This window comes from Macrosteles quadrilineatus, unplaced genomic scaffold (assembly GCF_028750875.1).
Source record: "Macrosteles quadrilineatus isolate MER2022 unplaced genomic scaffold, UCM_ALF_1.0 Scaffold_3__2_contigs__length_128488019, whole genome shotgun sequence".
NCBI lineage: Eukaryota > Metazoa > Arthropoda > Insecta > Hemiptera > Cicadellidae > Macrosteles > Macrosteles quadrilineatus.
The window spans coordinates 71,353,998-71,379,436 of record NW_026542596.1 but is presented as its reverse complement, the minus strand read 5'-3'; the positions used below and the strand labels follow the sequence as shown (position 1 = coordinate 71,379,436).

The following is a 25,439-nucleotide window of genomic DNA, read 5'->3' as shown; positions in this document are numbered from 1 at the left end:
ACATTTTCTGTGGTGGATTTTCACTGAAATGAGCTTGTCTGGTAGACTTGTAGCCGTAGTGTCTGACCTACCCCGTGCGAGGAGTGATTGATCATTGTGCACGCCACGCCACAGGTACGAGGTCCCCTGTAGAGGCGGGTCTAGGTTACTCGCGCCTGCGTGCTGGTCTCCACTGCACGCGCCGGGCCGAGCCAGTGCGCGCTCACCTCTTCTGCTGGCAGGACACACTCCATAGTGCTCCCATAGTGTTATCCAGGCTGTAAATATATCGGTGTGAGACAATTCGCATAAACTTTGAGCTGTATGAAACAGTGATTTTGCGATGAATCCATGGTAGAGATGGCCGCCTTGAGACTTCCCGAGGCGGACGAGTACGTAGAGACGAGAAGACGACTGGAGCAGCCTCCCACAGCTGCGGACCCCGTCACTCCGGAGCCCAGACCCACCAACACGACGCGGAAAGTGTTGATAGACATGCTGGGGAACTCCCTGATAGACCTGGTGCCCCAGAACGACACCGGGCCTCCGGACGGATACGGGGACTCCAGCTCCAACGTCAGCCAGAACGCCACCGCCATCGTCCTGCCTGACCTGATGTACCGCCACTCCACCCCTGTTATCCTCATCTATTGCATCGCCTACCTGATCGTTTTCGTGGTCGGGTTGATCGGGAACTGTTTCGTGATAGCCGTTGTCTACCGCTCCCCTCGCATGAGGACCGTCACCAACTTCTTCATCGTCAACCTCGCTGTCGCTGACATCCTCGTCATCGTCTTCTGTCTCCCCGCCACCCTCATGTCCAACATATTTGTCCGTAAGTAGTTCCGAACATGTTAATTATTGTAGATAGATCGATGTAATTGCTTAACCAAGAGGAGAAAATGGAATCATTTATATTGCGACAATACTAGAAACATAGAAGGTTTATTAAAAAAACTGTTGTAATAAGAATTAAATTAAGTCGGAGTTAAATTAAGTCGGTAAGTTGAGTACAGAAATAAATGAACTAATTTTATAAATTAATAAAACTTTAAATAATACTTCATTTAAGAAAATATAATGTAATCTTTTTTCACAGGAAACCTGATGGCTCACCGCAAATTCACACAAAGTGTACGTTTACGAAGCATAAGTTGAATGATTAATTAACTTACGTTGGCTTCCTGCCATTTATAACCTTGAATTAGTCGTCACTTCACACAGTGTTTGTACTATTCCAACGTTTACTTACAGTAACGATGAGAGATTGAAAAGTTAGTGACCGAACGATCCATTTAATTGCCATTTTTCAGCCCCATTCCAATTATAAATAGTGATTGTTTTATTGGATGGAATCGTTTTTCACATTACTTAAGACTATGGATTGAGGCATTCCATTGGTGATTTGGCGGGACTTGAACCCTTAAGGACCGAAGTCACGCTTTAGCATTAGATCAGCTCACTCTGAAGGATAAATAGTAAAATTCACACAGTTCCAACTTAATTCTCTGTTTTTGTGAAATAAAATGAATGTAACATTCAATCCGTTCAGAAAGTTTCTTACATAATTGACTTGGAAAAATATATAACTCTAAAAGTGTAATAGGTAGCATAATCGGATGAGAATGAAATACTAAACTATTTAACATTTCTAAGTCTAGAAACAATATTTGTAAAACATTTTCATTTCTTAATATTCTCCGATTTAAGAGTTTTTAGAACATAAATATTTAATTGGTAAGAGCCCATTTTCGTGACTATTACTAAAATAGATATTTACTTGTTAATAAAAAAATGCAATTTGAGGATATTATTCCATCTATATTGCGTCCATTTTATGACAGCTCCGTAAAACACAATCATGGAAATGTTGTCTATATATTAATTTGAAACAGTTTTTCTGTTTCATAGCTAATTTGAGAGAACGACTGGGCGTAGAAACTCGGTAGAGGTGTCTAAAGAAAGGTCTTGAGGTGTCTAAAGATTTATAAAATCTGTATATGAGCCATCAAAAGAGAAACGTGGTAAATTCCCTTGGGGCTATGCCCCAGTGGCTTTTAAATTCTCATCCCATGTTATTCTTATGGAGGAAAACTTGGTTTTTGTCACAGCTAATTTTAGAGAATGGCTGGGCGTAGAAACTTGGTAGGGGCCTCTAAAAAAGGTCTTGGTCTGTAGATGAGCCATCAAGAGAGAAACTAGTTAAATTCCTTGCTCTGTCTCAGAGGCTTTTAAAGTTCCCTCAGCAGATTTGTTTACATTATGACCATATGGTAATTTTACACTACTTTTAATGAACCAGCTGTTAGTATTAAAATTGTTATGAACATTTACTGAATCTGTCAAAATGAAATGTTTACATTATTATTCATTGAGGAGAAGGAAGGATACACAACTAACTCACCTAAATAAAGAGTCCCAGGAAGTCAATAGAACACATAGAAATTACACATCGAACTGATATTTCGTCCCTTTCAGGAGGATTTTGTCGTTCTTCAAAGAAAGAGTGTAAAAAAAAAAAAAAACAGAAGATTTCTACCATCTACCTCTGAACGCTTATACACGGGTCGATGTGGCAAGGGAAGGAATCAAAATTGTTGAGATCCCCATCGAAGTAAGAATGTTACTGCTTTCTGGAGAATCAGATATTTTAATAAAAAAAAATCAGATTTAACATGCCTCCCGCTGATAAAATTCTGTATTTTTATGACCAAAGATGGTGATTCTTATACAATCCAAATACGACCTGAATGATTTTCCTAAAGCAGATGGAACCAGTTATTTTAGTAATATTGACTCCTTCCGTCATATGACAGACCAACTATACGAAATTCCTTAACTTGTCTCAGGTACTGGTTTTCAGTATTTATCTATTTAATTAAAAAAAGACGGTCTAGTGGCAAAACGACCAAGTATCTTGTCGGTCAACTGGTAGCCCCCCTAGTGAAAAAGGCTTTAACATGAACAACGTCATGAACAAGAAACAATGTTGTAGGATTCCTGAAAAGCCTTTTGGGCAACCTAAAGCCGATGAAAGGACAGAAAATATTGAATTTAACTAATTCATTGTTTTACTCATAATTATGTTTATCCTCCCTTCATTTAACTAAGATCTTAATAACTTCACTCTATGCATCGCGGTTAGCTGAATTTAAGTTAAACATCAGGAGTAATCGTCGATTTCGACAGGATTCACCTAGTTTTACTTGATCATAATCTTGTTTTATTTACTTTTTAATCAAAATGTCTTGGAATGATAAAAGTTTATAGTCTTTCAATTGTTTAATTAATTATGTTAGTCTTAAGATTTTTAGTCACACAATTGTATAGTGTATTGAAAAACTTATTAATTTGTTTATGCAATTAAAGAAACATTTTTACGTTTTAATTTGGATTGAAAGATGTATAATTACATTGCGAAGTACAATCCTTCAATACCTAATTATGGATTTATTGCCAAACAAGGGCGAATAGTTTTATCAAGCATTTAGCCATCGTAGAGAATTAAACATTATTTGTAATTGTTCTAAACTAGCAGGTTACAACTTAGGTTTATAGATGGTTTCATAACATCAATTATCGATCAATTCCTTGTAATATACAGTACATTACTATCACAAGAAGTTTTTGGTATTTTCCAAGAAGCTTTAGTAAGATTAAAACCATCACAACTGCAGCATGAAATTCCTAGCTGGCAGTTTTATCAGACTTAATATGTGAGTCGTATTTTGTGACAAAAAATCCGCTACATTTATTTGTTTGCATTTGTGTGTACAGTTTCTTAAAGGTTTTAAAGTAATTAAGCAAGTTCCATCGTACTATAGCTGGACAGCTGAATAGTGAAACTGCTCGTAATCAAAAAGTCTCCGCTTCAATCCTTAACAAAAGTCGCTTTTTTATGGCTTAAACTGGACCTAGATGTCTTTGATCGATGGGCTGTTCATGGTCTTTGTAAAAGAACCAGCTGATCTTACTCACTCTACACTCTTCCTTCAATCACATTCGTCTTATTGTATGTATCTACCTTGGTATGTAGGCGTTGTATGTATCCTCAAATCCTAGTTAAATTTATCATACCTACTAAACGATTTAAAAAAAGAAAGGAAAAATCAGGACCGGAGATTGTAATTTATCATGCTCTTGTGTAATAGTATATTTCGTACCTAGGGCCGAAAACGAGGTTTTGCCGGCTCGAGATAGTTTTTAAGTTCGATACGAAGTCGAGAACTTAAATCGATCGAGAGCTGCAAAACCATTTTCGGTCCGTGGTACGAACACTATTTTTCACCACACTACTACTATTCACAATAATAATAATGAAAACTGATAGTCAACGCAACTTTAAGGTTATGTAAAGAAGTAATTTCAGGAATCAGCTAAAATAATAATAAACAGTTGCTAGGCAACGGTGAAAATAAAACAATTCTATTTCAATGCTATGGGTACTGTTTGTGTAATTAATATGCAAGCGGACAGCTGATTTTGCGGCCCCGGGATGTAAAAACCTGCTCGGTCCCCAAATTACGATGACAGCTGGCATGGCCAGCAAAACGTAACTTTCAGCCACCAATTAACGTATGTAATACAGCCAAAAACATCATAGTGTGGTGAAAAGTCATTTAAACTATTTCAGAGAAAAATTCCGGGAATTTTTAACTTCTAATATACTTTACTTTCTGCATGTTGTGTATTCGTTCCTGGATAACTTTACAATTATTTGTTAGCAAGAGCCTTCATTGCTTTTTGGTAATAACTCTTTGGCATAGTAATCATGCCCCAAAGTAATAATTTGTTCCTATAGTTAATAAATTAGATCTCTTATTTCAACACGAAAAAACAGTATAGTTATTGGTGACTAGAGGGAAGCGAGCTGGTCTAGTGGTAATGCGAGGGACTTCGGTCCCTGAGGTCCCGGGCTCAATTCCAGCCAAATCACCAATGGATTTGATCTAAGTGATAATGCCGCAACCCCTAGGTCTAGCCTGAAGCAATGTGAAAACTAATCCCTGGATCGTGCCTAGCGTCCTTAGACAAAACACATTCTTAGTGACTAGCAATACACGCCTGTCCATTGTACAACAATGCACGTCTTAAGTGGTACAATATTTCAATATCCTCGCACAAATTGAATAAGTGGTTAGTGCAATGTGACAATTTACACTTTAACACACACAATAGCGTCCTGTTTGACCTATCCACCGAATACAACAATAGGAAATGCGCCTATATTACAAATCTTCAACACTATGAAAGCACATTTTTTTACAGTTACGGTCTCCATAGTTTTCGAACACCCATTTCTTACAAGCCAAACTTGTATGGAGTCACTGCATCATTTTTCAACAAGTTTTGTTAGCGTATGCCGGGAAGAAATGGTGTGAAGATGGATGATCGGCCACACATTACCCTGGCAAAACTTTGTCGAGTCTTTATGGAAATCTGAGCTTACACTATCCAGTGTTTCGACTTTAATGTTTTTTGAATGTATATTATGCGTTTTTTGTAAATTACATAATTTAATACTGCCACTGCAAAAACTATTGTAGTTTCTCAATTTATGGATACACTTTTTTTTAAATTGGGTAAATTTATTTGTTTCTTATCATATTATTATTATTTTATAAAAAAATATACTTTATTACCCTCCCTATAGCAGCAAACCTAGGTACTAGTTAAACCTAATGTAATTTGAATAAGTTTGTGAAAATCAAATCAAGCAAATAGAAATTCGCGTAGTCTGCAGGTTTGCTGCGGCGGGGGTATTTGTATTCTTACTTTCATTTATTTGTATTGATAGCAAATAAACTGGCATATTCTCTAAATCCATACGGTGTTTGCTTCAAACAACTATATTGTGGAAATATTAAAAACACCATTTTTATACATATTTGGAAAATTTGTTTATTTTTAAGGTCTGTATTTTGACCGTTATTTACGCTACATACTTGGTTTTGGGCTTAAACTGTTACAAATTTATCCTTTTCAATTTAATAAAGTAATACTATCAGTAAAACCAACTGTTCGCGAGATTGATGGAAAACCCACAGGAATGGTAAGATTTTTGCTATTTCGTTAACAAGTGACGTGCCGTGGTACCTCGAGGAGGATAACTTGGATTTTATGTTATGGGCCCAACACTAACAACATATCCAAAAATCAAACCCACCCGACCTTTTGCACAGCAACCCCCTATTTTTTGACATATTTACTGGACTTAATTATTCCCCGTAAAAACAACATGGAAATTTTATTTTTACAGTTTTTTGGGGGAATTTTCTCCATAACCATGTACGTATACAGTTAAATTATTGTTTTTAGCTGTACAAAATAGTTAGGAAAGAAAATAAAAATATTATGTCCAGAGGGCAAAACGAAAAACAAAACTGTTTTTTACCTAGTAAAATCCTTAAAAAAAACGCTTTTCCCATAGTCCAATCATGCTAGTTTGCAAAATCACTCGAACGTCGGATTACACGCTTGTGCCAAATTTAATCGAAATCAGACAGCTTTTTACTCGAGTTGTCGTGCTAACGGACAAACATACGAGTACATACATACAACTGACGGTGCTTTTGGTTTCTGAGGATATCAACACGAAAACCTGTCCCGGGTCTAGATCTTGCCATAAGACCTACGGTAGCTAATAGCTTATTCTCTATATGAGAAATTTGATAAAAATGTTTCCTCTTCAATCGATTGGTTTTATTGTACACTATTACTATGAGATAGATTATTTGTTTGAATGCCATACCACGAGATCCGATGGTATTTTTATATCTGTGATATCCACTACACCTTTATTGCTCCCTAATTTCTAAACCTTGGCATAACTCATTTGGAATTGAAACCAAGAAAACTAGTGATTGAGAAATCAAAGATCAATGAAATGGTTGGCAGAGGTTACGAACTTAAGAGCCTTAAGGACTTAATTCTATTCCAAAATCACGCTACCCTCTGATGGTTTGAATCGCAATCTTTGTTATAATGCATATAATATGTAAATTATTATGAATCTATATTTTGAGGTCTGATGTTAATAATTATAGATATTATTAGTGCCATCATTATTTAAATTACCAATTTTTTATTGAGATGGGGACGCTACATAGGTACATATTTCAACCCAAAGATGAGTAAAGGATGAGTGTAGAAAGGAGTGAGATGATCTGTGTAGCTTTTTACTGACTAAGATCGGTTGTTTCATGAGCCAAGATAATTTTTAAAGCCCAATGATCAGAAACAGCTGGGTCCAGTTTCGAACCATCAAAAAGCTACTGACTTTTCTCAGGATTGATCTGGCAGCAATACTATAACTACATGCATCGATGAACCAATATTTTCGAAGCTAATAATAATTCCACAGTTTCGGCAAGTAGTTATAGTCGAAGAACATTTACAAACTGATAACCGTAAAACCATAGACTAAGCAACACAAGTAGACTTCTCATCCCATTGTAAATTTTGAAGCTTGTTTTTTGTGTCTAGTTCATGTACGTCCACACTGATCGCTGGGGTAGACAAAATTTTGTTTCTATTATTTAAGTGTTATTTTCATGATTTGTGCTTTACTATTTGGTTATATAACTAGGAAACTAGTTATTGTTTATGATTAAATCGTTTTATTTGGTTAAATAAGGTTTTAAATAACTGAAATAACAAGAAACAAATTGTAAACAAAACATAACCTCTACAGTTGGACGTACAGAACTAACAATGAAATTGGCTTCAGCTGTTCCATAAGGATGACAAATCTACTTAGGGAGTATGATTTATCTATGGTAAAACTACCGGATATAGAGCTAGTATTAGGAACTTTTATATCTTATAGAACGGTTGAAAGTTAAATTATACGCAATAGAAGTTTAAGGTTAAACGGTTCCCTCTAGCAATTATACGACGAGATAGGTTAAATGGTGAAGGTCTTGGCTGCTATTATACAAATTAATGACACTTTCTTGTAACCCCAAAGTTTGATATTGCTCCAATAACTTACACATGCGAGTTTCGAATAACTAACCGTTCCACCTTCCTTTCGCCATCTTAATATAATCTGAAATAACTATATTGCTAACATTACTAAAGTATTGTGGATATATTAACGTAACACACTGTCTACATGCTCATACAATACATATAATTTGTATAATTATTGTATACCTGTGATTTTTTATGTATACCCATAATTTCTTATAGGCCTATATAATGATCTATATACCAAGAAAACATTTGTAATGCAATTAAGTACGTCTACATGATGGATCATCATTATTTAGTTATTTATAAATGGTTAAGAATTACTTTTATTTAAATCATAAAAAGGGATAATTGTATGCACACTTGTTTTTGTTTGTTTGCATAATTGAGTAGTAAAGCGAATTGAGAAACCAATTATAAGATTCGTTGTCAAAAAACATTTTTAAGGTAGGGCCTATATTTAAACATTTGAAAACCAACTGTCACTCGTGTTTTCCGAATACATGCATCATTTAAACCACTTGTGTTGAATTGTTTGGAAAAAATGTTAATACAAAAATGTATAAAATATAATGTACTGTCATTTTGTAGTATCGCCCATTTAATTATTAAGCCACATCTACTGTATGGTTGAGTGAAAATTTAGAATTTTTGTTTTGTTTACATTACCTGCATTCTAAAAGCAAGGTTTTTACAGTAAAAGAAAATTATTCAAAATTATTTCGTAGAAAAAATCCTACGTTCAACCTGGTAGTTAGGTTTAGAGCGTAAATGCAGGATTTCTCGTCGATATTACACAATGCAAACAGATTAGATTCACTGTAAGAATCGCAGAAACGTGAAACTATCTGTAATATTCTTCGAATCCTCACCTCATATGGGTTCCAGTCTACTGAGATGGAAATGTATTTACTCAAGTGTGTAAAGTACAAGACACATTGTAAAGTTCAAATGAATGTTTCAAAAGTAATGGTGCAGAACTAAAGGGGTGTATTATATTATTGACTTTATAAAAACAGCTGTTTATACCAACAATGGAAATAACATTTAAATAATTTTTTTGACATGTTTACATTTTGTCTTCATTATTTGGTTGACCGTGATAGGTTTTATTATTGAACTGTTACCAGACAGATTAAAGGAGTTCAATAAGTAACCCCATTGGGTGCCGTTCTTGCTTTTCAGCCAAACTTAAAAAAACAACGCATAGAGGAACCTTCTCGTCCTTACTGGATATATTGGGTGAAGGTTCGTCGAACAGTCTCAATGTATTCGGTTCAAGCGAACTCCAACTTAAAATCTTGTTTGACTTGTACTGCTTTGCACTATCCATTTAAGTCTATCACGGTTAATACCCAAGTAAATACCCAAGACAAAACATAACCATAAAAACCAACTTTCTGTTGTCGACCTTATTGCTGTAAACCAAGTCAATCAAAAAATACATCTGTTTAGTTATGCACTTATAAAAACTCATAAAAATAGTAAAAATATACATCTTGTAACTTTAAGTGACTGCCAAGAATTAAAACAAAGAACTTAGGTATGCTAAACAAACTATCGTTGATATATTTATTTTTTATAATACGTAAATTTGCAATTCAATATAATTGATTATTTATCTTGAAAACTGTAACTTATAAACAGTTGTAATATAATATCTTAATCTTAAATTGTGATTAACCCTAAACAACTATGTCTTTATAGTGTGTGATCTAGTAAAATCAAACTGAAAACTACCACCATTTAATTATCTTTATTACATTTAAATAATTAGTTTCAAATAAACCATACACTAAAACATAATTCAAATAATTTCCCCATAAAAACTCCTTTAACAAAGTGCTCTTAACACAAATAAAACACAATAAATGGTATTGAAGTGGGCATGCGGGCTGCATGACAAATGAAAAACACAATTCATTGTAAGCATTGATCAAAAAGGCCAATCCAGCTGTTATGCGATCCAATGCTACCAACCCATTTGTTGCGCAGAGTGTAAAGAATGTGAGGGTTGTGATTTATACAGGGTGTGTCAATAATAACGGCATAACTCTCCTCCCCTTTACCACCCCCCCTTCCACAAATCCGCGGCCAGATGTGTTAGGAAATCTCCGGTTTTACGGCTGTTTTTACTTTTCATCCAATCCTTACTTCCTCAAAGATTTTACACTCTCGCTGAGCCAGTTAGTTTGGTTACAAAGGAAATACGATTATTGATGTTAAAAAGATAAGTAGTTATCAAGTTTTTATTTTTATGAAAACACACATAAATATGTTCGTTTGACTAATGTTTTATGAAAATACCCAATTTGTGATTTATCCAGCGGATATGGCTAGTTAAAACCGCAAACAAGGTAAAAATTGTATGATCATTGAATATTGATACTTGGAAAAATGAGATCGAGTATCAACCTCCATTGTCTTCCCGCTTTAGTGTAAAGCAAAAAATATGTAATATCATTGACTATATATACCATATAGTTAATGGTAATATTCAATAGCATTTCCACGTTGTGTTCTTGGATAGGTTATGTTGGATAAAGTTAGATGAGCCATGACGTTTATTATTGTTGATTACTTCGTACGTTTACAGAAATATACTTACACTTAAAACTTTGAATTTATTTTTAAGTATGGTGATATTACTTGTAAGCTATTTTACAGTTTCTATCACTACTTTCTTATTTTTCAAAGTAAAAAAAAATAGTGAGGTTATGTGTGTAGGTTAACCTTTCCATTATTAAATATCTAGCAATAAATACATTTGCTGGCTTCTACTTTAATATTTTCGAAAATACTTGTTTTCATAACCAAGCAAATTCAAGCAATAAAACTCCTTAAAGCTTACAAAGAGTTAATGAAAGATATGTTTAATTATAACGGAAGCCTCCAAGACGGCTTGCAGTACGGAAGTTTTATTATTTCGGTCCGCTGCCGCTGCCGAGGCAAGATTTAAGCAGCTCAGGAGCTCGGCCAAGCTTCAATAATGCTAACCATTCCCGTTATATTGTTTTGTACGATATTATACATTCGTTACAGAGTTTCATAATATCTTTTACTTTTTCAATGATCCTTTGGTTGTGTAGTGACGATATGTACCTGGTTTTGTAAGCTTCATCGTCGCAGGCCGCTAGGTTCTGATCCAGAACTTTTTTGCAAACTTCTTCAGGCTAGAAATAAAGGATGATGAAACTATTAAATTTAAAAAATTACATTTGGTGAGTCGGTGGCTCAGTTGGTAGCGTCGCGGACTTCGGGCCTGGCAGCGATGTCGTGGGTTCGGATCCTGGTCACTGCCACTAAAATTTAACAGTACAGTTCACCTAGATCAACGAGTAACCCCCAGGAACGACGTTGACGTCTACAGGTAGCTGAGCTACCAGGGCTTAGACCCACAGCAGACCGGAAGTATATGCTCCCAGCGAGCAGGCACTTCCCCAGACGTGGCGCTAGTCGCCACAGTCATATACACTTGGACTTGGACTCGTACTGTACCGGCTCACCCCTTGCTTTGCTGGATACGTTCCACGCACAGATCTGTAGTCTATGTGGACGGGCAAATGCAAGATTAAAAGAAGTAGCCAACCTCTTAAAAAAAACCGTCGGCGATTTGCAGGATTTGAACCCGGAAACCCCTGGAGTAAAACACAGCCCATTAGTACAATAGCATATCACCCCAAATTATGCACCCTATACGCAAATGTATCATATTATTGTGCATTAATTGGCAACAAGTTGTTAATACTTTTTATTAAAGCTTTTATAATGGGATGAACAATAATCTGTATAAATGTTCAAATACAGTTCGCACCTAACAGACAACAGCAGAGACCTTACCAGAAAATTAAATATTAACGTTTCATTCAATTTTTCTAACGCAATTTCTTAACACGAAGTCCCTCATCAATTGTGCTTAGGATATTAAATTTAAACAGTTGATATTGTTTCTTAAGAAGGATTAACTAGTTTATTTACAACTTAAATCTATTTCGTATCGACATCCATTTATTTTTACTCTTAATTAATTTAGTGTGAGTAGTCACACACAACAGCTTTTAGTTTGCGAATAAAATCACTATTGTTACTATAATAGTTTAAAAACATTTTACTGCCGTAGTGATTTTTGTAGTTTGTAGTTGTGTGTGATTTTTGTAGTTGTTCACTTCTCATTAGAGTCTTAATCAGGTTACAATTTGTCAATTTTTGTTCATTCAGAACACGTCAATTTTGTTGTAAACAATAAAACACGAAAACAGTTGTTACTTATGGTCAGTTGATTTGGTCTAACTGTAAATACATACCTTTTGCCATATTTTACCCTAATTAATACCCATTCTGCGTTAATTGTGTAATTAACATAAATATGTTTATGTTCGGAGTGTCATAACTCTTTGTTTCTTAAATAGTATAAGCTTTCAGGTATTAGATGTTTACTAACAGTTATAATGTGGGCCAACATTAAGTTACCCACGCAATGAGCAGATGCAAAATGTTATTCAGCTAAGACACAAAAAGAAGAAATAACATTTCTTACAATGAGTATTAAATGATTTAGACCATTCGCGAAGTAGAGTTTTATAACGTATTCAAGAACTGTTTTATCACTTTCCTTACCAGCGCTTTTCAGATCTGACCTACATCATGTTTATGTTGTATAAAGTTTTATTTGGAAAGAAAAGCTGTCATTTTATGGGAAACTCCTACAGAATCTGAACGATGACTTCCAAATAAAATAAAAACTCTAATTTACCAACTCTTTTACAAGCGAACCTCTTATTTGTCTATTTCTTCTTCCAAAAATGACTTGTTTTCGTTATTTTATTCTGGTAGTAACAATTTGGTTGATTTTTGTTTTATTGGATCTAAATAGGTGCAGCATTTTTGGAGCAAACTTTACTGGATAATAAGAGTTTTATAAGTTTGTGTACGATTCTAACTAGTTATAGAGTTCCAGTTCGGTAAATACATAACACCTAACACTGTACTGATGTTTAATGTCATGGGTTAAGAAATGAAAAATATGAATTTGAATTTTTTGTGGAATTTGTAATAGAGTACAGTAACTCGACTTTAACATATACTAACTGATAACAATTCTGGTTTGTTAAAACTTAGTCAATGGATACTTTGAAGCAAGGCCTGCAATAGTGGCTAGGAACCCCCCTTCTAGATACTATCGTTTAATGTAGTCGAAATAAACCTTATGAATACTTAAGACAAAAAGGGGTTTCTCTGTAAATCTACTTTTTTAACTGTCCTACTAAACCGATTTTTACGATTGAGGTGAAAATTTAAAAATAATTACCAAGCGGAGAGATAAATTGTAATTAAAAGGTTACTTCTTAAAGGGTTTAGTTCCCCAAGCCTTCTATGTATTTCTAGATGGTGGTTTCAAGGGTCCGGTGCTGCTAACCAACTTGCTTTATAACTATTTTAGGCATGAACTATAAAGAAACAGCTGATAACCAACCGCTGATAATTCTATACCTTTACGAACTACGCAATTTGCGTGTTACATTAAAGGCTCTACAATTAAAACTTTTTCTAATCCAACCCACTTTTAGTGCAACTTTATCATACAACTAATTTTAAAATATTTGTTCCCAACCCGCCCAATACAAACATTCCGCTGTTCGTATCTCAAGATATTTCTCCGGCATTTTACCTTGCGATTGAGATTAGATTTGCGTGGCTCTACAGTTTTGCCGCTTCGGAAACTCAATTCAAGGTGTTCTGTTGCGATTGGCTTTCATCTCGACATGAAATCCCGGATCTGGAATACATTTCTAAAAGTTGCAAACAATAACTCAAAAATATGTATCTGACTTTTTTTACTTTATGTAATGTAATATCTCTTTAAAAGTTTAACAATAAGCAAATAAAATAAAATACAACAATACAACATTAAAAGTTAACTTGTAGAACATGAGCTAGTATTGACCACTGCCAACACTAGCTAACAAAGAGAATATTGATAAAAATTAGCCAAATCTGAATGGGAGGTCAAATATCGTATGTCTTTGACTTTAAAATTTTCTTGTATGAACCATGTATTCCTGATAGCATTGAGTATAAACCTAACTGATAGTAAGTTAGTTAATTGAAGTTGGTGATTAATACATATAGTTGAAAGAAAAAAATATATTATTCTATATTTACCTAAACTTATGATTGTATGCTGAAAAGGGTAAATAACATTGTTTAGACAACCTCTCTGATTTTAATCAATATCAATTTGTTCATACAGGGTTAGGCAAAAGTCTAGAACGTTAACACTTACGCACATGTATAAATTTATATAAAGTGAGTGATAGTTTTTTTTATGAACAGTACACACAACCTAAGTAACAGTACACACAAGAAACAAGAACCACCTATGCGGTGGATTTAATACAATTGCTTAGGTTCTTATCTATCGAAGAGGTGTTTTTGTCCAGTCCGGATTTATAATTAAGTTTAGTATAAAATTAACAAAAGCATTTAAGTTGGTTCTATGAGTAGATAAAGAATAGAAGAACAGTCCTCAAGTCTGATAGACAGATTAATGCATTCTACAGTGAGGGAAAGTACGATGTTTACAAAGTAGGTATAACCCCTTTTGGTATAGGTATAACCCCTTTTGGTATAGGTATAACCCTTGAACTGGTAAAGTTTAGCTAACGCGTTTCTTGTGAAATAGCTTCGCCCGAACCACTGATGCATCAGATGAAATTGAACTTCCAAACAATAAAGTGTTTACATCAACAGAAGCTTTGACGCTCTCGACCGTATAAAGGCACCAACCACATTTCAAATTAATGAGATAAACACATTCCCATTCCAGGGCAAAAGACAACGACCCTGCAGGCTGACTTTGATCTTTCATTCGTTTTGAATTTAGCACTGCTTTGGATTAATTTGACTAAATTAAATTTTGCTATGAATTTTCAAGAACAATACACTTTATAAAAGTCTAAGTGTATTTCACTTTAAAAAAATACCATTATAAATAAATCTGTTTTTGCATAAATTAATAAGTATGATACCCAACATCGCAGCTTTTAGATTTAAACGTAATGATTTTATTCTGCTTACAAAATAATGAAGCCTCATATTCGGTTGCATTATCGTGTTCGTAATTAATAAGTAGTAGCTCCTTTAAACTAGTTAAAATGTGAAATCCAACACTAACATTGAGTGATCGATATTGAGTAAAAAAAACACTTTAATGTGTACAACAATAAAAAACCATTTCGTTCATGACATCAATGATCCTTCTCATGAAATAATACATGTATTTTGGTTGAAGGAAGTGTTGGTTTGTAGCTGATGAGATAATCTTAGTTCAAATCCCAAATTAATTTTGCTCTTGGGAGGGATTAACTTCGTCGTTTTAATCGGCCTTGAATTAATACACTTAGTAAAGGATTTTCTCTCGTTTTATTTACTATGAAGATTTACATAAACTGTTGTAAAAAATATATAAATTGTGTAAAGTTTTGATTCATTTCCTAATTGTTGGATGACTACACCTATAGGCATCCTGAAATTAGGAAATTAATTCTTATATATTACAGGGGATGTCACATAACAAATAAACTGAATTATTAATTGTGGTCTCTTGGTAAATATCAATTAGTCAAGAAGTCCGAATGATTTATTTAAATGTATTTACATATTTTAACTATTTAAAGCCAAACCTTAATGACCATAAATATAAGATAGGCAAATGACATACATGTCTATGAAATTTACCGGCATTAGGCCTACTGATTTAAACGTTATAAAACTATAAGGATTCTCTATTTAGTACTAAACGAGTGTTTCATTTTGTATTTTTTAAACATGTGCTGAATGCAATTGCTCAAAATTTGATCGTCTATACTATATATATATATATATCTTAGTATTTACTTAATTTGAACATTTATACAATTGCATTTCAGAGATTATAGTATAGTATTTGAAAATAAAATATAGTCTCTGATAAGATAAAATGCCATGAGACAAATCGTTCAAAAAGATCATGCAGGTAAACTAAACAAAGTTAACTATGTTTTAGAAATCTTATTGTTTTTGCTGTTATTTACAAAATAAACATGAAGTATTGAGTTTTAAAAATATAATCACGAAATATCTCGTTAGATCTAGCTAGGTGTTGGTGTTAGCTGAAAATCACTTCTGAAACTTGCATTCCCGAACTCAGTTGACTATTCTGTTTGTATTGAATTGCAACTGAATTTGATCTCGTCTGAGCGCAACCATTTCATGTACAAGTTATGATTTTGCTTCCACTGACAAAATTGGGGATCACGAGTTTCAGCGTTAACTTTGGTAAAAAATACCCAATTATTTAGAATGGAGTGATTTTTGCTAAATACAAAATCGAACATGTTGTAAAAAGTGTTTCAACTTGCTGGTATTTGTAAAAAATGTGTTTTGTATATCTGTTCGTATAGCTAATCAAGAATTCTGTTGTTGCGCACCTACCTAAGTAGCTAGTTCAGGATTGTTAACTATTACAGAATGTGTTTTTTAATATAATTCAATATCTATCGAACAAAAGGTGCGAGGTGTGATTTATTCATTTCATATTCGTTGTATGGCTTTAACTCTCCACTCATTCAAATAAACACATTACTATTAGTAAATAGAGAACTATTTAAAGACAGAACAAAGTTTTAATCCAGCTTATGAAATAAATACAAAAGGCATAAATGTAGAAGCTAGTAATGGAACATACTGTATAAATTTATCTTATGCATTTTTATATCATGATTATTGTACATTTTATGTTAGTCTAAATTGACCTGAGTTAAGATTTTGTACCGAGAAAAAATCGAAAACAAAGTAATTTCTGTTTATGTACTTATTTATTTAAACCTTTTAAATAAATGTATTTTGATATGTATATGAAATATTATATCTCCACTTTAAAATATGTAATCTTAAACGAATCTTTGTTAGTAAGGCAAATTCAATACCTATACGGAAGGTTACGAACAATCTACAACCAATTGTAACAAAAATTAATGTTTCATGAGCCAAAGCGTAATAACTACACAAATATGAATGTATTTAAATTTTAAATCACAAGCCACTATACCTGGAGGGTAGCGGGTAGAAACAGATGTTTGCAGAAAGACCCGCCAGGTGCGCTGCTTTACATTTAACATCAACACTCGAGCTAGCAACGGCTCTTTGTTTATTACTCTTTCGCCTTAATTACTGCAACTCTAGGATTTAGAAGAAAAATGTTTGTAATGAAAACTTTTTACTTTAAAATACTGGTTTAAATAGTGGCTGAATAGTAGTGGAACAGTATATAATGCAGTGGGGAGATCGTAATTAAAATATACCTAGCTTAGTCTAAAGAAAACGGAACAACCAGCCTTCTATTGCTAAATAATCACACTTTTACTGACATTTATGTAATTAAAATTATTTGGAAAAGTCTTATGTGGTTATGGAGTTTAAGATTGTTATTAATCACATATTACTTAATTACCAAGATCAATATACACAAGTCAATACAGCAACGTATGAATGAAAAGTTCAAAAATATACAGTAGTAGTTTTATTAAAAATTTTAACACCTTGCGTAAAAAGGTTTATTAATTTCGGTTTATGGACTTATTCTACGCTAAGTGTTTTGACTAATCTACGTTTTTAGAAGTAGCGAAAGTCCTCACGTTTTCAAGTAACTAATAATTTACATTTACGTAACAACCCTATCCAACCTAACCTATCTAATGGTTTTTAGTAGTGTAGTCAAATCACTTAGAATATTAAATTCCATAAACTAAAATGAAAATAGTTATCCTTCGCGATTATGAACTTTTAAAAAGAATAGTTTATATTACGAATCGTGTTATGCGTCTACTAAAACGAACCAAAAGTAACCCAATGTGTTATAAAAATTACTCAATATTTTGCTTTAAATGGAGAGTGTAAGGTACGTGCCTTAGAGAGAGTATAGAGAGTAGTGTTCAATTATGGATTAAATACATTTTCTTCATGCAATTTCCAAATATTTTATAGACGTCGATACACATGTTAGTAGATTATAACTATTACCTTAGTTTAAACCAAACAAGCAAAAAGTCAAGTATTTTTATCCTTACCTTTTATGTAATCGGAAAATTAAATAAAGCCTCTTCATAAAATATAACCAGGGATTTCTAAAACTCAAAAACAATTATTTAAGATCTACGTACAACTAGACATTTTTCTAAACCATTTCCCCTCCTTACGTTTCTAAAGAGTCTCCTTGAAACTCAATAATTAGAACCATCCATTGCTTTGGTGCTTCCAAATTGGCTTCTTGGAAAAGAAGAAAACAATCATCTTCTCAATAGGAAATTCAATCCATTGTCATCCAACCAGATTGCTTACTTCGATGGAGATGTGTAATGGAAATTCTAGTTGATCTGTGGTTTGTAAAATCTGTAGTTGGCTTTTGAATCAGGTCTTTTTAATTTATTTCAAACACCCAAACTTGCATTATAAATTATACACAAGCTTAAATAAGAGAATGACTTGTATAGACTACAAGTAATAAAATAAGTTTATGAAACGTTTGCTAAATTAAAATGACGGTACGAAAAATGAGTTTTTATAGCTTAGCATTAAAAAAAAAGTGTAACGTTTTGGTTCAATCAAATTGAAACGTATTTGTTAAAAACCGTAATTTATTTTAAGAGATGATACCAAAATCGTACTTAAGCTTAGTTTTAAATAGCAATATATGTGTATTGAAATTTAGTACTCACAAATTAATCAAATGACAGGCATGGCAAATTTTGATTGGGTAAATCGTTTAACTAGGCACTGAAACACTGCTTAAAATTTATATACTTGATAGAGGGCCTAAACAAATCAAAACCATGCAGTAGCTAGAATAAAACCACTAATTATTTGAATAATCCTTTCTCAATAAATTTTTTTTTTTATAACAATGCAGACTGTATTTCTGTGGGTCACTGTGTATAATTCCCTCACCAGCAATATCAAGGCCGTCTAATGTAGAGTATCCTTACAGTTTTCTTATTGAATTTTCAGAATACCCTCCAGTATTTTTAACTAAGATCGGGCCTTATACGCCTAACCTCATAAAATATGCAGACCCAGACCCAGGTCCAGGGCTGGTTTGGTGTAAATGTACTTTAGGGCTGTGGTGTTTCGTTTACGGCCAAAGGGGTGGCGATTCGTCACCAGGTTGAGCTCTTGGATTTCTGAATTAACGAAGAATAGTTATCTTGGTATTTTAAAGGGTTTTTGGGGTTAATACTGAGTCATTAGCTTTTCGTTCCTAAAGTGAATTCAATTTATTAACAAATCAAGTAGGTTTATTGTCCATCTACAATAGAGAATGCAAAGGTAGTTTAGTAATAGCTAAGTATGTTATTTTAGTCTTGTAAGAGATCAGGAAATGTTGATAAGAATAATATTATGTATGTGGTTTTAATGCATTTAAAATTAGAATTTCTTTATGATTGATGTGGACGGACTAGTTTCAGTTTACATTAAACTATCAGGTTATTTTTAAAACATTTTCTTAATTTATTGTAAAATTTAATTTAATATTATTATGTTCTAAAAGTTATTACCAATTTAATACTAATCGTAAACATCAGTATTACATTTTTTTATGTGTTACTGCTAATAATTATCTCTTCCAATTGATACACGAGGCCTTTTAGAGAAATTAAAAAAATATATTTAATAGTGACCGTAAAAAAATCCATAAAGAAACTACGATTGGAAGTTAAAATTGTGTAAACTACTTACGTATTACGGTTAGTAATTAAAGAACATTTCTTTAAAGATATTTTTTTGTGAATATTTAAAATTTCACATTTGAGCCCTTATAAAATCAGGACAAAACTAGGAATACGGCTACGATTGCTATAAAACACGTAAATACTTATACCAGTTCCCAATGATAGTTCTTGCCCCTAAATTGGTAAATAATTAAAATGTTACATTCGAGTCTCTAAAAGTCAGGACACACACAATGATTATCACCCCTAACACATATTAAGTAGCTTATGGGTTAACTCTACACCACTTCTTTTCAATAAATTTCACATTTTACAATTGTATGGCATTTTGAAACGAGCACATATGAAAATCATGACAAAAAACTGAGAATATGGCTTTGAAATATGTAAATAACATGGGTTAGCGATGATCATTTAAGACAGAAGTTGAGATTGATTAGTGGTATATGCCGGAAAGTGCGGCGCAGGTGGCAAGCCCGGCTGTCGCCCAGGCAACCCAGCTCATTGCAACAGCTATGTTGCTATCGCTATTGGATATACTGTTATGTACTGCCGTCTGGGTCCAAATATATCTGCACAGAATCTCTATTTTATCAGACGGCTCCTTTGTTCGATGTAAACCTGTACCCACCGTACAACTGTGAATGGAAAAGATTGTGTGCTGTTGTTATTTCACAAGTACAGTTCTTTTTAAAGGTGGTATTAAATTGAAGTATTAGAATTTTATTTGTGTAGGTTATACTTTTAAAGTAGTTCATCTGGTATACTAACTAAATTAATTGCATATAGGCCCACATAATCATTAATATACAGAGGAACAACTATTTTCTTGCAAGCATATTTTTAAGAGGTTTAGCCATATAATAATTTTTTTAGCTTTAAATCTGTTGAGTTTCATCCAACCTTATTCAAACTTATTTATTTGTACTTTAAGAACGTTATTTACACATTTGCCTAAACGTATTCAAAACTTATGCTGTAATAAATGTATAAGGATTAATGTTAGTAGATTTGTTAAAGTTATCGTAAATTTATATCATTGCTTTCATGATTTTTTATATTTTACATGTACTTTTTTTTCTCGCGTTTACGCTATTAGCATTAAATTGAAGTTCAAGAGTTTGTTTAAACGCTTTTAAGGGAAAGCGGTCTAAAACACTAAAGAATTGTGGATGTGCCAGGAATTTAACCCATCACTGATTACTCAGGAATTCCAACAGGTGCTGGTACAGGTCCAAAACTATTCAAAAGTACAAATTAAATACAAAAAGTGTACACAATTGCAAAAAATAACTTTAAAAATATCATTTTGTAATTTAGAACAGTTATCCTTTAGAGTTGAAACCCCTAAAGTGTCCACTAACCAAACATTCTAACATTACAAAAAGTAATACGTTGTAGTAGATTTGTTACATTTATGGTTTGAGCAGACTGCTAATGTGGGGTGGGGGGTGTTTCTGTTTATAGAGGGTGGTGGGGAAGATATGTTGTCTAGGCGCTGACATCTGTCCTGACGTTATTGTTGTAGCGTCATCAACACGTCCAACTGTATTTCTTCTTCGTTTTCCACTATTGTCTCTCCTTTAAGACATTCTTTTACGATCGATATGCAATCGCAATAGTTAACCTTGACATACCATATCATTTGTGTAGGTTTTACTCATTGTTGTAATGCTTTCTAAAATTGTAGTAAATTGGTTTTGGAAATAACAGATTGAATTGAAAATGCAGGTCAGAGTTTAATATAGATATGCTTTACTTCTAGATATATCTAAAAGCTGTCTGACTTCATAGGCAGATGTTTTTGCTAGAATATATTGAGCATCAAACGTTATAATATAACTTAAGTAGGCCTATTCATATTTTCTTCCAATCCTGATATCATAATATAGCATTTAGGGCCTACTGTATTTATGTTCATTTCTTACTTTCTTATGTTAGCTTGTATAAAATTCTTTAAAGTGCATAAAAATAAGTCAGGTAAAATTTTTATGGATGAAAAGGTTTTATTTGTCTTACTGTAATAACAATATCTCTTCCATAACTTCATAGCAACTAAATGTATATTCAAAAGCCACGATAAGAAAGATTTCGGAGAATAATTTTGTAATTCGTTCTAAAATTGAATTTGGCTATGATTTCCTTTTTAAGTACAGTAACAACAGTTTGACAGGAATTTTTAATAATTATAATTGAAAAACCACACTTTCCTTTGTAGTTTTAAATAATAAAAACTATTTACCACCACTAAAAAATTGATGCAACCCCTTTAAAATCACACCCTCACTTGTGGACCAGTCAAATTCTATCGCAATATTTGCCAACGCTCCAGTAATATTCTATTGAACGATATCAATATGAAGCTGAAAGAAAATTTCACGTTCGGGAAGGTTCGATCAGCCTCGCCATATCGCTGGCATGCCTCGGCGCACTTGGTGAAAGTAAAAGCTCTTCATGAAAAGTCCAATATCGTACAAGGGGTTGGAACAATAGCCCGAGTCAGCAACGGCTCAAGTGATTGCTGGCATTCGCGTATAGTCTGCTAACAAGCCAGATTAAAGTTGTATTACTTGTTGGTTCAAAACCAACGTTTCTTCTGTGTTTTATTTTGCATTATTTACTCATGCAACCATAACCACACAACTGATGTGTTGGTATATTAGTCCAAGTGTATATAGGTACAAATACCTCTCTAACTGGAAATAATTCCCTAAATGGGGAGATTTTGCATATGTGTAGTGCTAACACCCAGTAACAACATGATAAAAATCAACATTTGTACATGTGGAGAATGGCGACCGATTTTCACTTAAACCTCGAGGATGCGCTTCACCAGTAAAACAGGAGCGGGCGCATGCGGTGTTTTGTTCCTCAACACTAAATAGCATAAATTTGACCCATTTTACTTGTTGTTATAACAAAATATTGTATGAATAACCCATTCAGAAACCTAATTTATTTGTTAGTAACATTATTCTTTTAACTTAATATGAGTAATATTGGTAATAAACATATTGAGCAATTTTCTAGTATAAAGGTTTTACTGTGGGTGGGTGTTACGAGAGAGGGCGCGTGCGGTTTTGTTCCGGAATAATGCAATTATACATATACATGCAAACAAAATATATTTGATGATAGTTATAAATTGAAACAACATTAAAAAACATACGTTTTAAACATGTTTATATTTTCGTATGTATAAAATATACACACAGTTTGACCCATGAGAAAATAACCTCTACGCTACGCGATAGGGTGCACGCGGAGAAAACCTCCGCAAACTGATACCGCGTCACTGAATTGCAACTGACAACAAAATAAGGAGGAATTTGGGGGTAAAAATAGCTTAAGGGCATTCCCGGGATGAGGTGCGTGAAGTATGGAGCCGTACACGACTGCCGACACCCATTATGCATAATTTATATTAACAAAAACTACAAGTGCGGAGGAAAACTCCCCGAGCACCCGCGCGAGGGTAATATGCCATATGTATAGTATAGACTACCATAGTAAGAGCAATAGAGAACTGGTACAGCTGTGGAAAGGCGCGAAGTCCGCCCTTACTGTCTCGAGTTTCCTTTACGTGACACCTTCCTTTACACCTAACTCCAAACTTTGAACATGCTACAACCAGCTTATCTCATCCTAACAGGTGTTATTTTCAAATATCGTAGCAATATTACAACGATTTGTGTATGATCAATATTCACGATCATTTTCGTTGGTCGATTTATCTACAAAATAGGGAATGCTAAAAATATCAAGATAACTTTGTAAAACGGTTTTAATACTGCAATAGTTTTAATATTGATATTTTATAGGTAATACAGTTGTATGTGTTTTATTTATGTTCATTGTTACAGATAGATAGCACATGTTAAACTTGTAAAATAACACTGTGTAGCTGTACTTTTGTGTAGTCATGGGGAGCAAGTTGGTCTATTGGTTAAAGCGCGAGACTTCAATCCTTAAGGTCCCGGGCCCAAATCCTCCCAAATCACTAATGTATTTTATCCAAGTGATATTGCCGCAACCCCTAGGTCTAGTATGAAGTAATGTGAAAAACAATACCGGGCTCGTGCCTAACGACATAGGACAAATAAAAAAAATATGGGGAGTCGGGGACACAATCGTAACGGTGTTACTAAATTGTATTAGTTAAGTTCAGCCTTGCGTTACTACTTACTATACCAGCGCCTTGTATTGCTGGGTACGTTCAAAACCTGAGTCTATGTGGTTAGCAAATGCAATATTTATAAGAAGTTGCAACTATTAAATTAACGTATTATACCTAATCTTATCATAAAGTATTATAGCGGAAGGTGCATTCCCAAAAAACCCTAGTTATACTGTGGATTAGGAAGACGTGGTAATCAACTTATTATATCTACACTAATATAACATATACATCTACACTAATACATGCTACATGTTTGTCGTTTATTGGGTATTAATACTAACGTGTAGGGAATATAAGCGTACTTAAACGCTTAACTGATAGGCATGTACAATGGCCACAACAATTGACTATAAATGCTACATCTAAAACTTTGACTTTGAGACTAAGGTAAGACTTTGGTACCTGCGGCTACTTAATAATCAGTACCACTTGACTCTTGTACTGTACCGGTTCAACCCGACGAGCACATAATGTTCAACCCATGCTTTGCTGGATACGTTCCAAGCACAGGCTCAAAGCCTATTGTCAAATGCAAGGTGAAATAAACGGTATCAGCAATCTGACACATACTTTCTCCCATAAGCTTGTCAAAAATCCTCATCAAGAGTAGGCGGTGGGAGTAACTAGGATATTTTATAGTAGTACGGTGCAATTAGACCTAAACCGGGACATCCAAAAAAAAAGTTTCAAACCAGTGCCAAATTGTTGAGTACACTTCCCTCAATATGTAAAAAAAAGTTACACTGATTTGAGTGTCGGGTTTGGGGGGGAGGGGGTGAAAATGGGGTGAAAATAGGACTTTTTTTTACTTTTTCGCAAATACCTCAAAAACGGTGCGTTTTTCTTAGAATATAATGAACTACAAAAATAATCTACATTAAATTTCGAACAAAATGATACCATACAATACCTATCTACTATGAACGGTTCAGGTAATATTGAGAGGTAAATGTGATTTTTTTCTTGAAATTCTAAAAAAGTTGTTTTTTAAATGGAGGAAACCCATGGACACCCATAAAAAAAGTTTCTAATGAGTGCCAAATTTTTCAATAAACCTCCCTTAATATGTATAAAAAAGTTACACGGATTTGAGTGTCGGATTTGGGAAGGAGCGTTAAAAGAAAAGGGGGGGGGAATGGGACTTTTTTGCTATTTTCCAAATATCTCGAAAACGGTGCGTTTTTCTTAATATATAACAAATTACAAATATAATCTACATTACATTTCGAACAAAATGATACCATACAATACCTATCTACTATGAACGGTTCAGGTAATATTGAGAGGTAAATGTGATTTTTTTCTTAAAATTCTAAAAAAGTTGTTTTTTAAATGGAGGAAACCCATGGACACCCATAAAAAAAGTTTCTAACAAGTGCCAAATTGTTCAATAACCCTCCCTTAATATGTGTAAAAAAGTTACCCTGGCCGGTCTTGGGTAGGAGGGTGTGAAAACGGGGTTGGGAATTTTATTCATAAGTAATTTTGTAAATTTTGTTAAGTAACACTTTTTATTTTCCATTTTATCACAAATATAACTA

The 25,439-nt window shown here is 33.6% G+C and overlaps 1 protein-coding gene across 1 annotated transcript in view; it reads left to right on the top strand.

Moving 5' to 3' along the window:
• Positions 1–214: 214 nt before the first annotated feature.
• Positions 215–25,439, top strand: part of LOC128988801 (neuropeptide SIFamide receptor-like) — a 58,475-nt gene continuing 33,250 nt past the window's right edge. Inside the window, exon 1 of the mRNA XM_054410456.1 lies at positions 215–814. Within this exon, the coding sequence (XP_054266431.1) occupies positions 331–814 (484 nt within the window). The 5' untranslated portion in view covers positions 215–330. The remainder of the gene's footprint in view (positions 815–25,439) is intronic.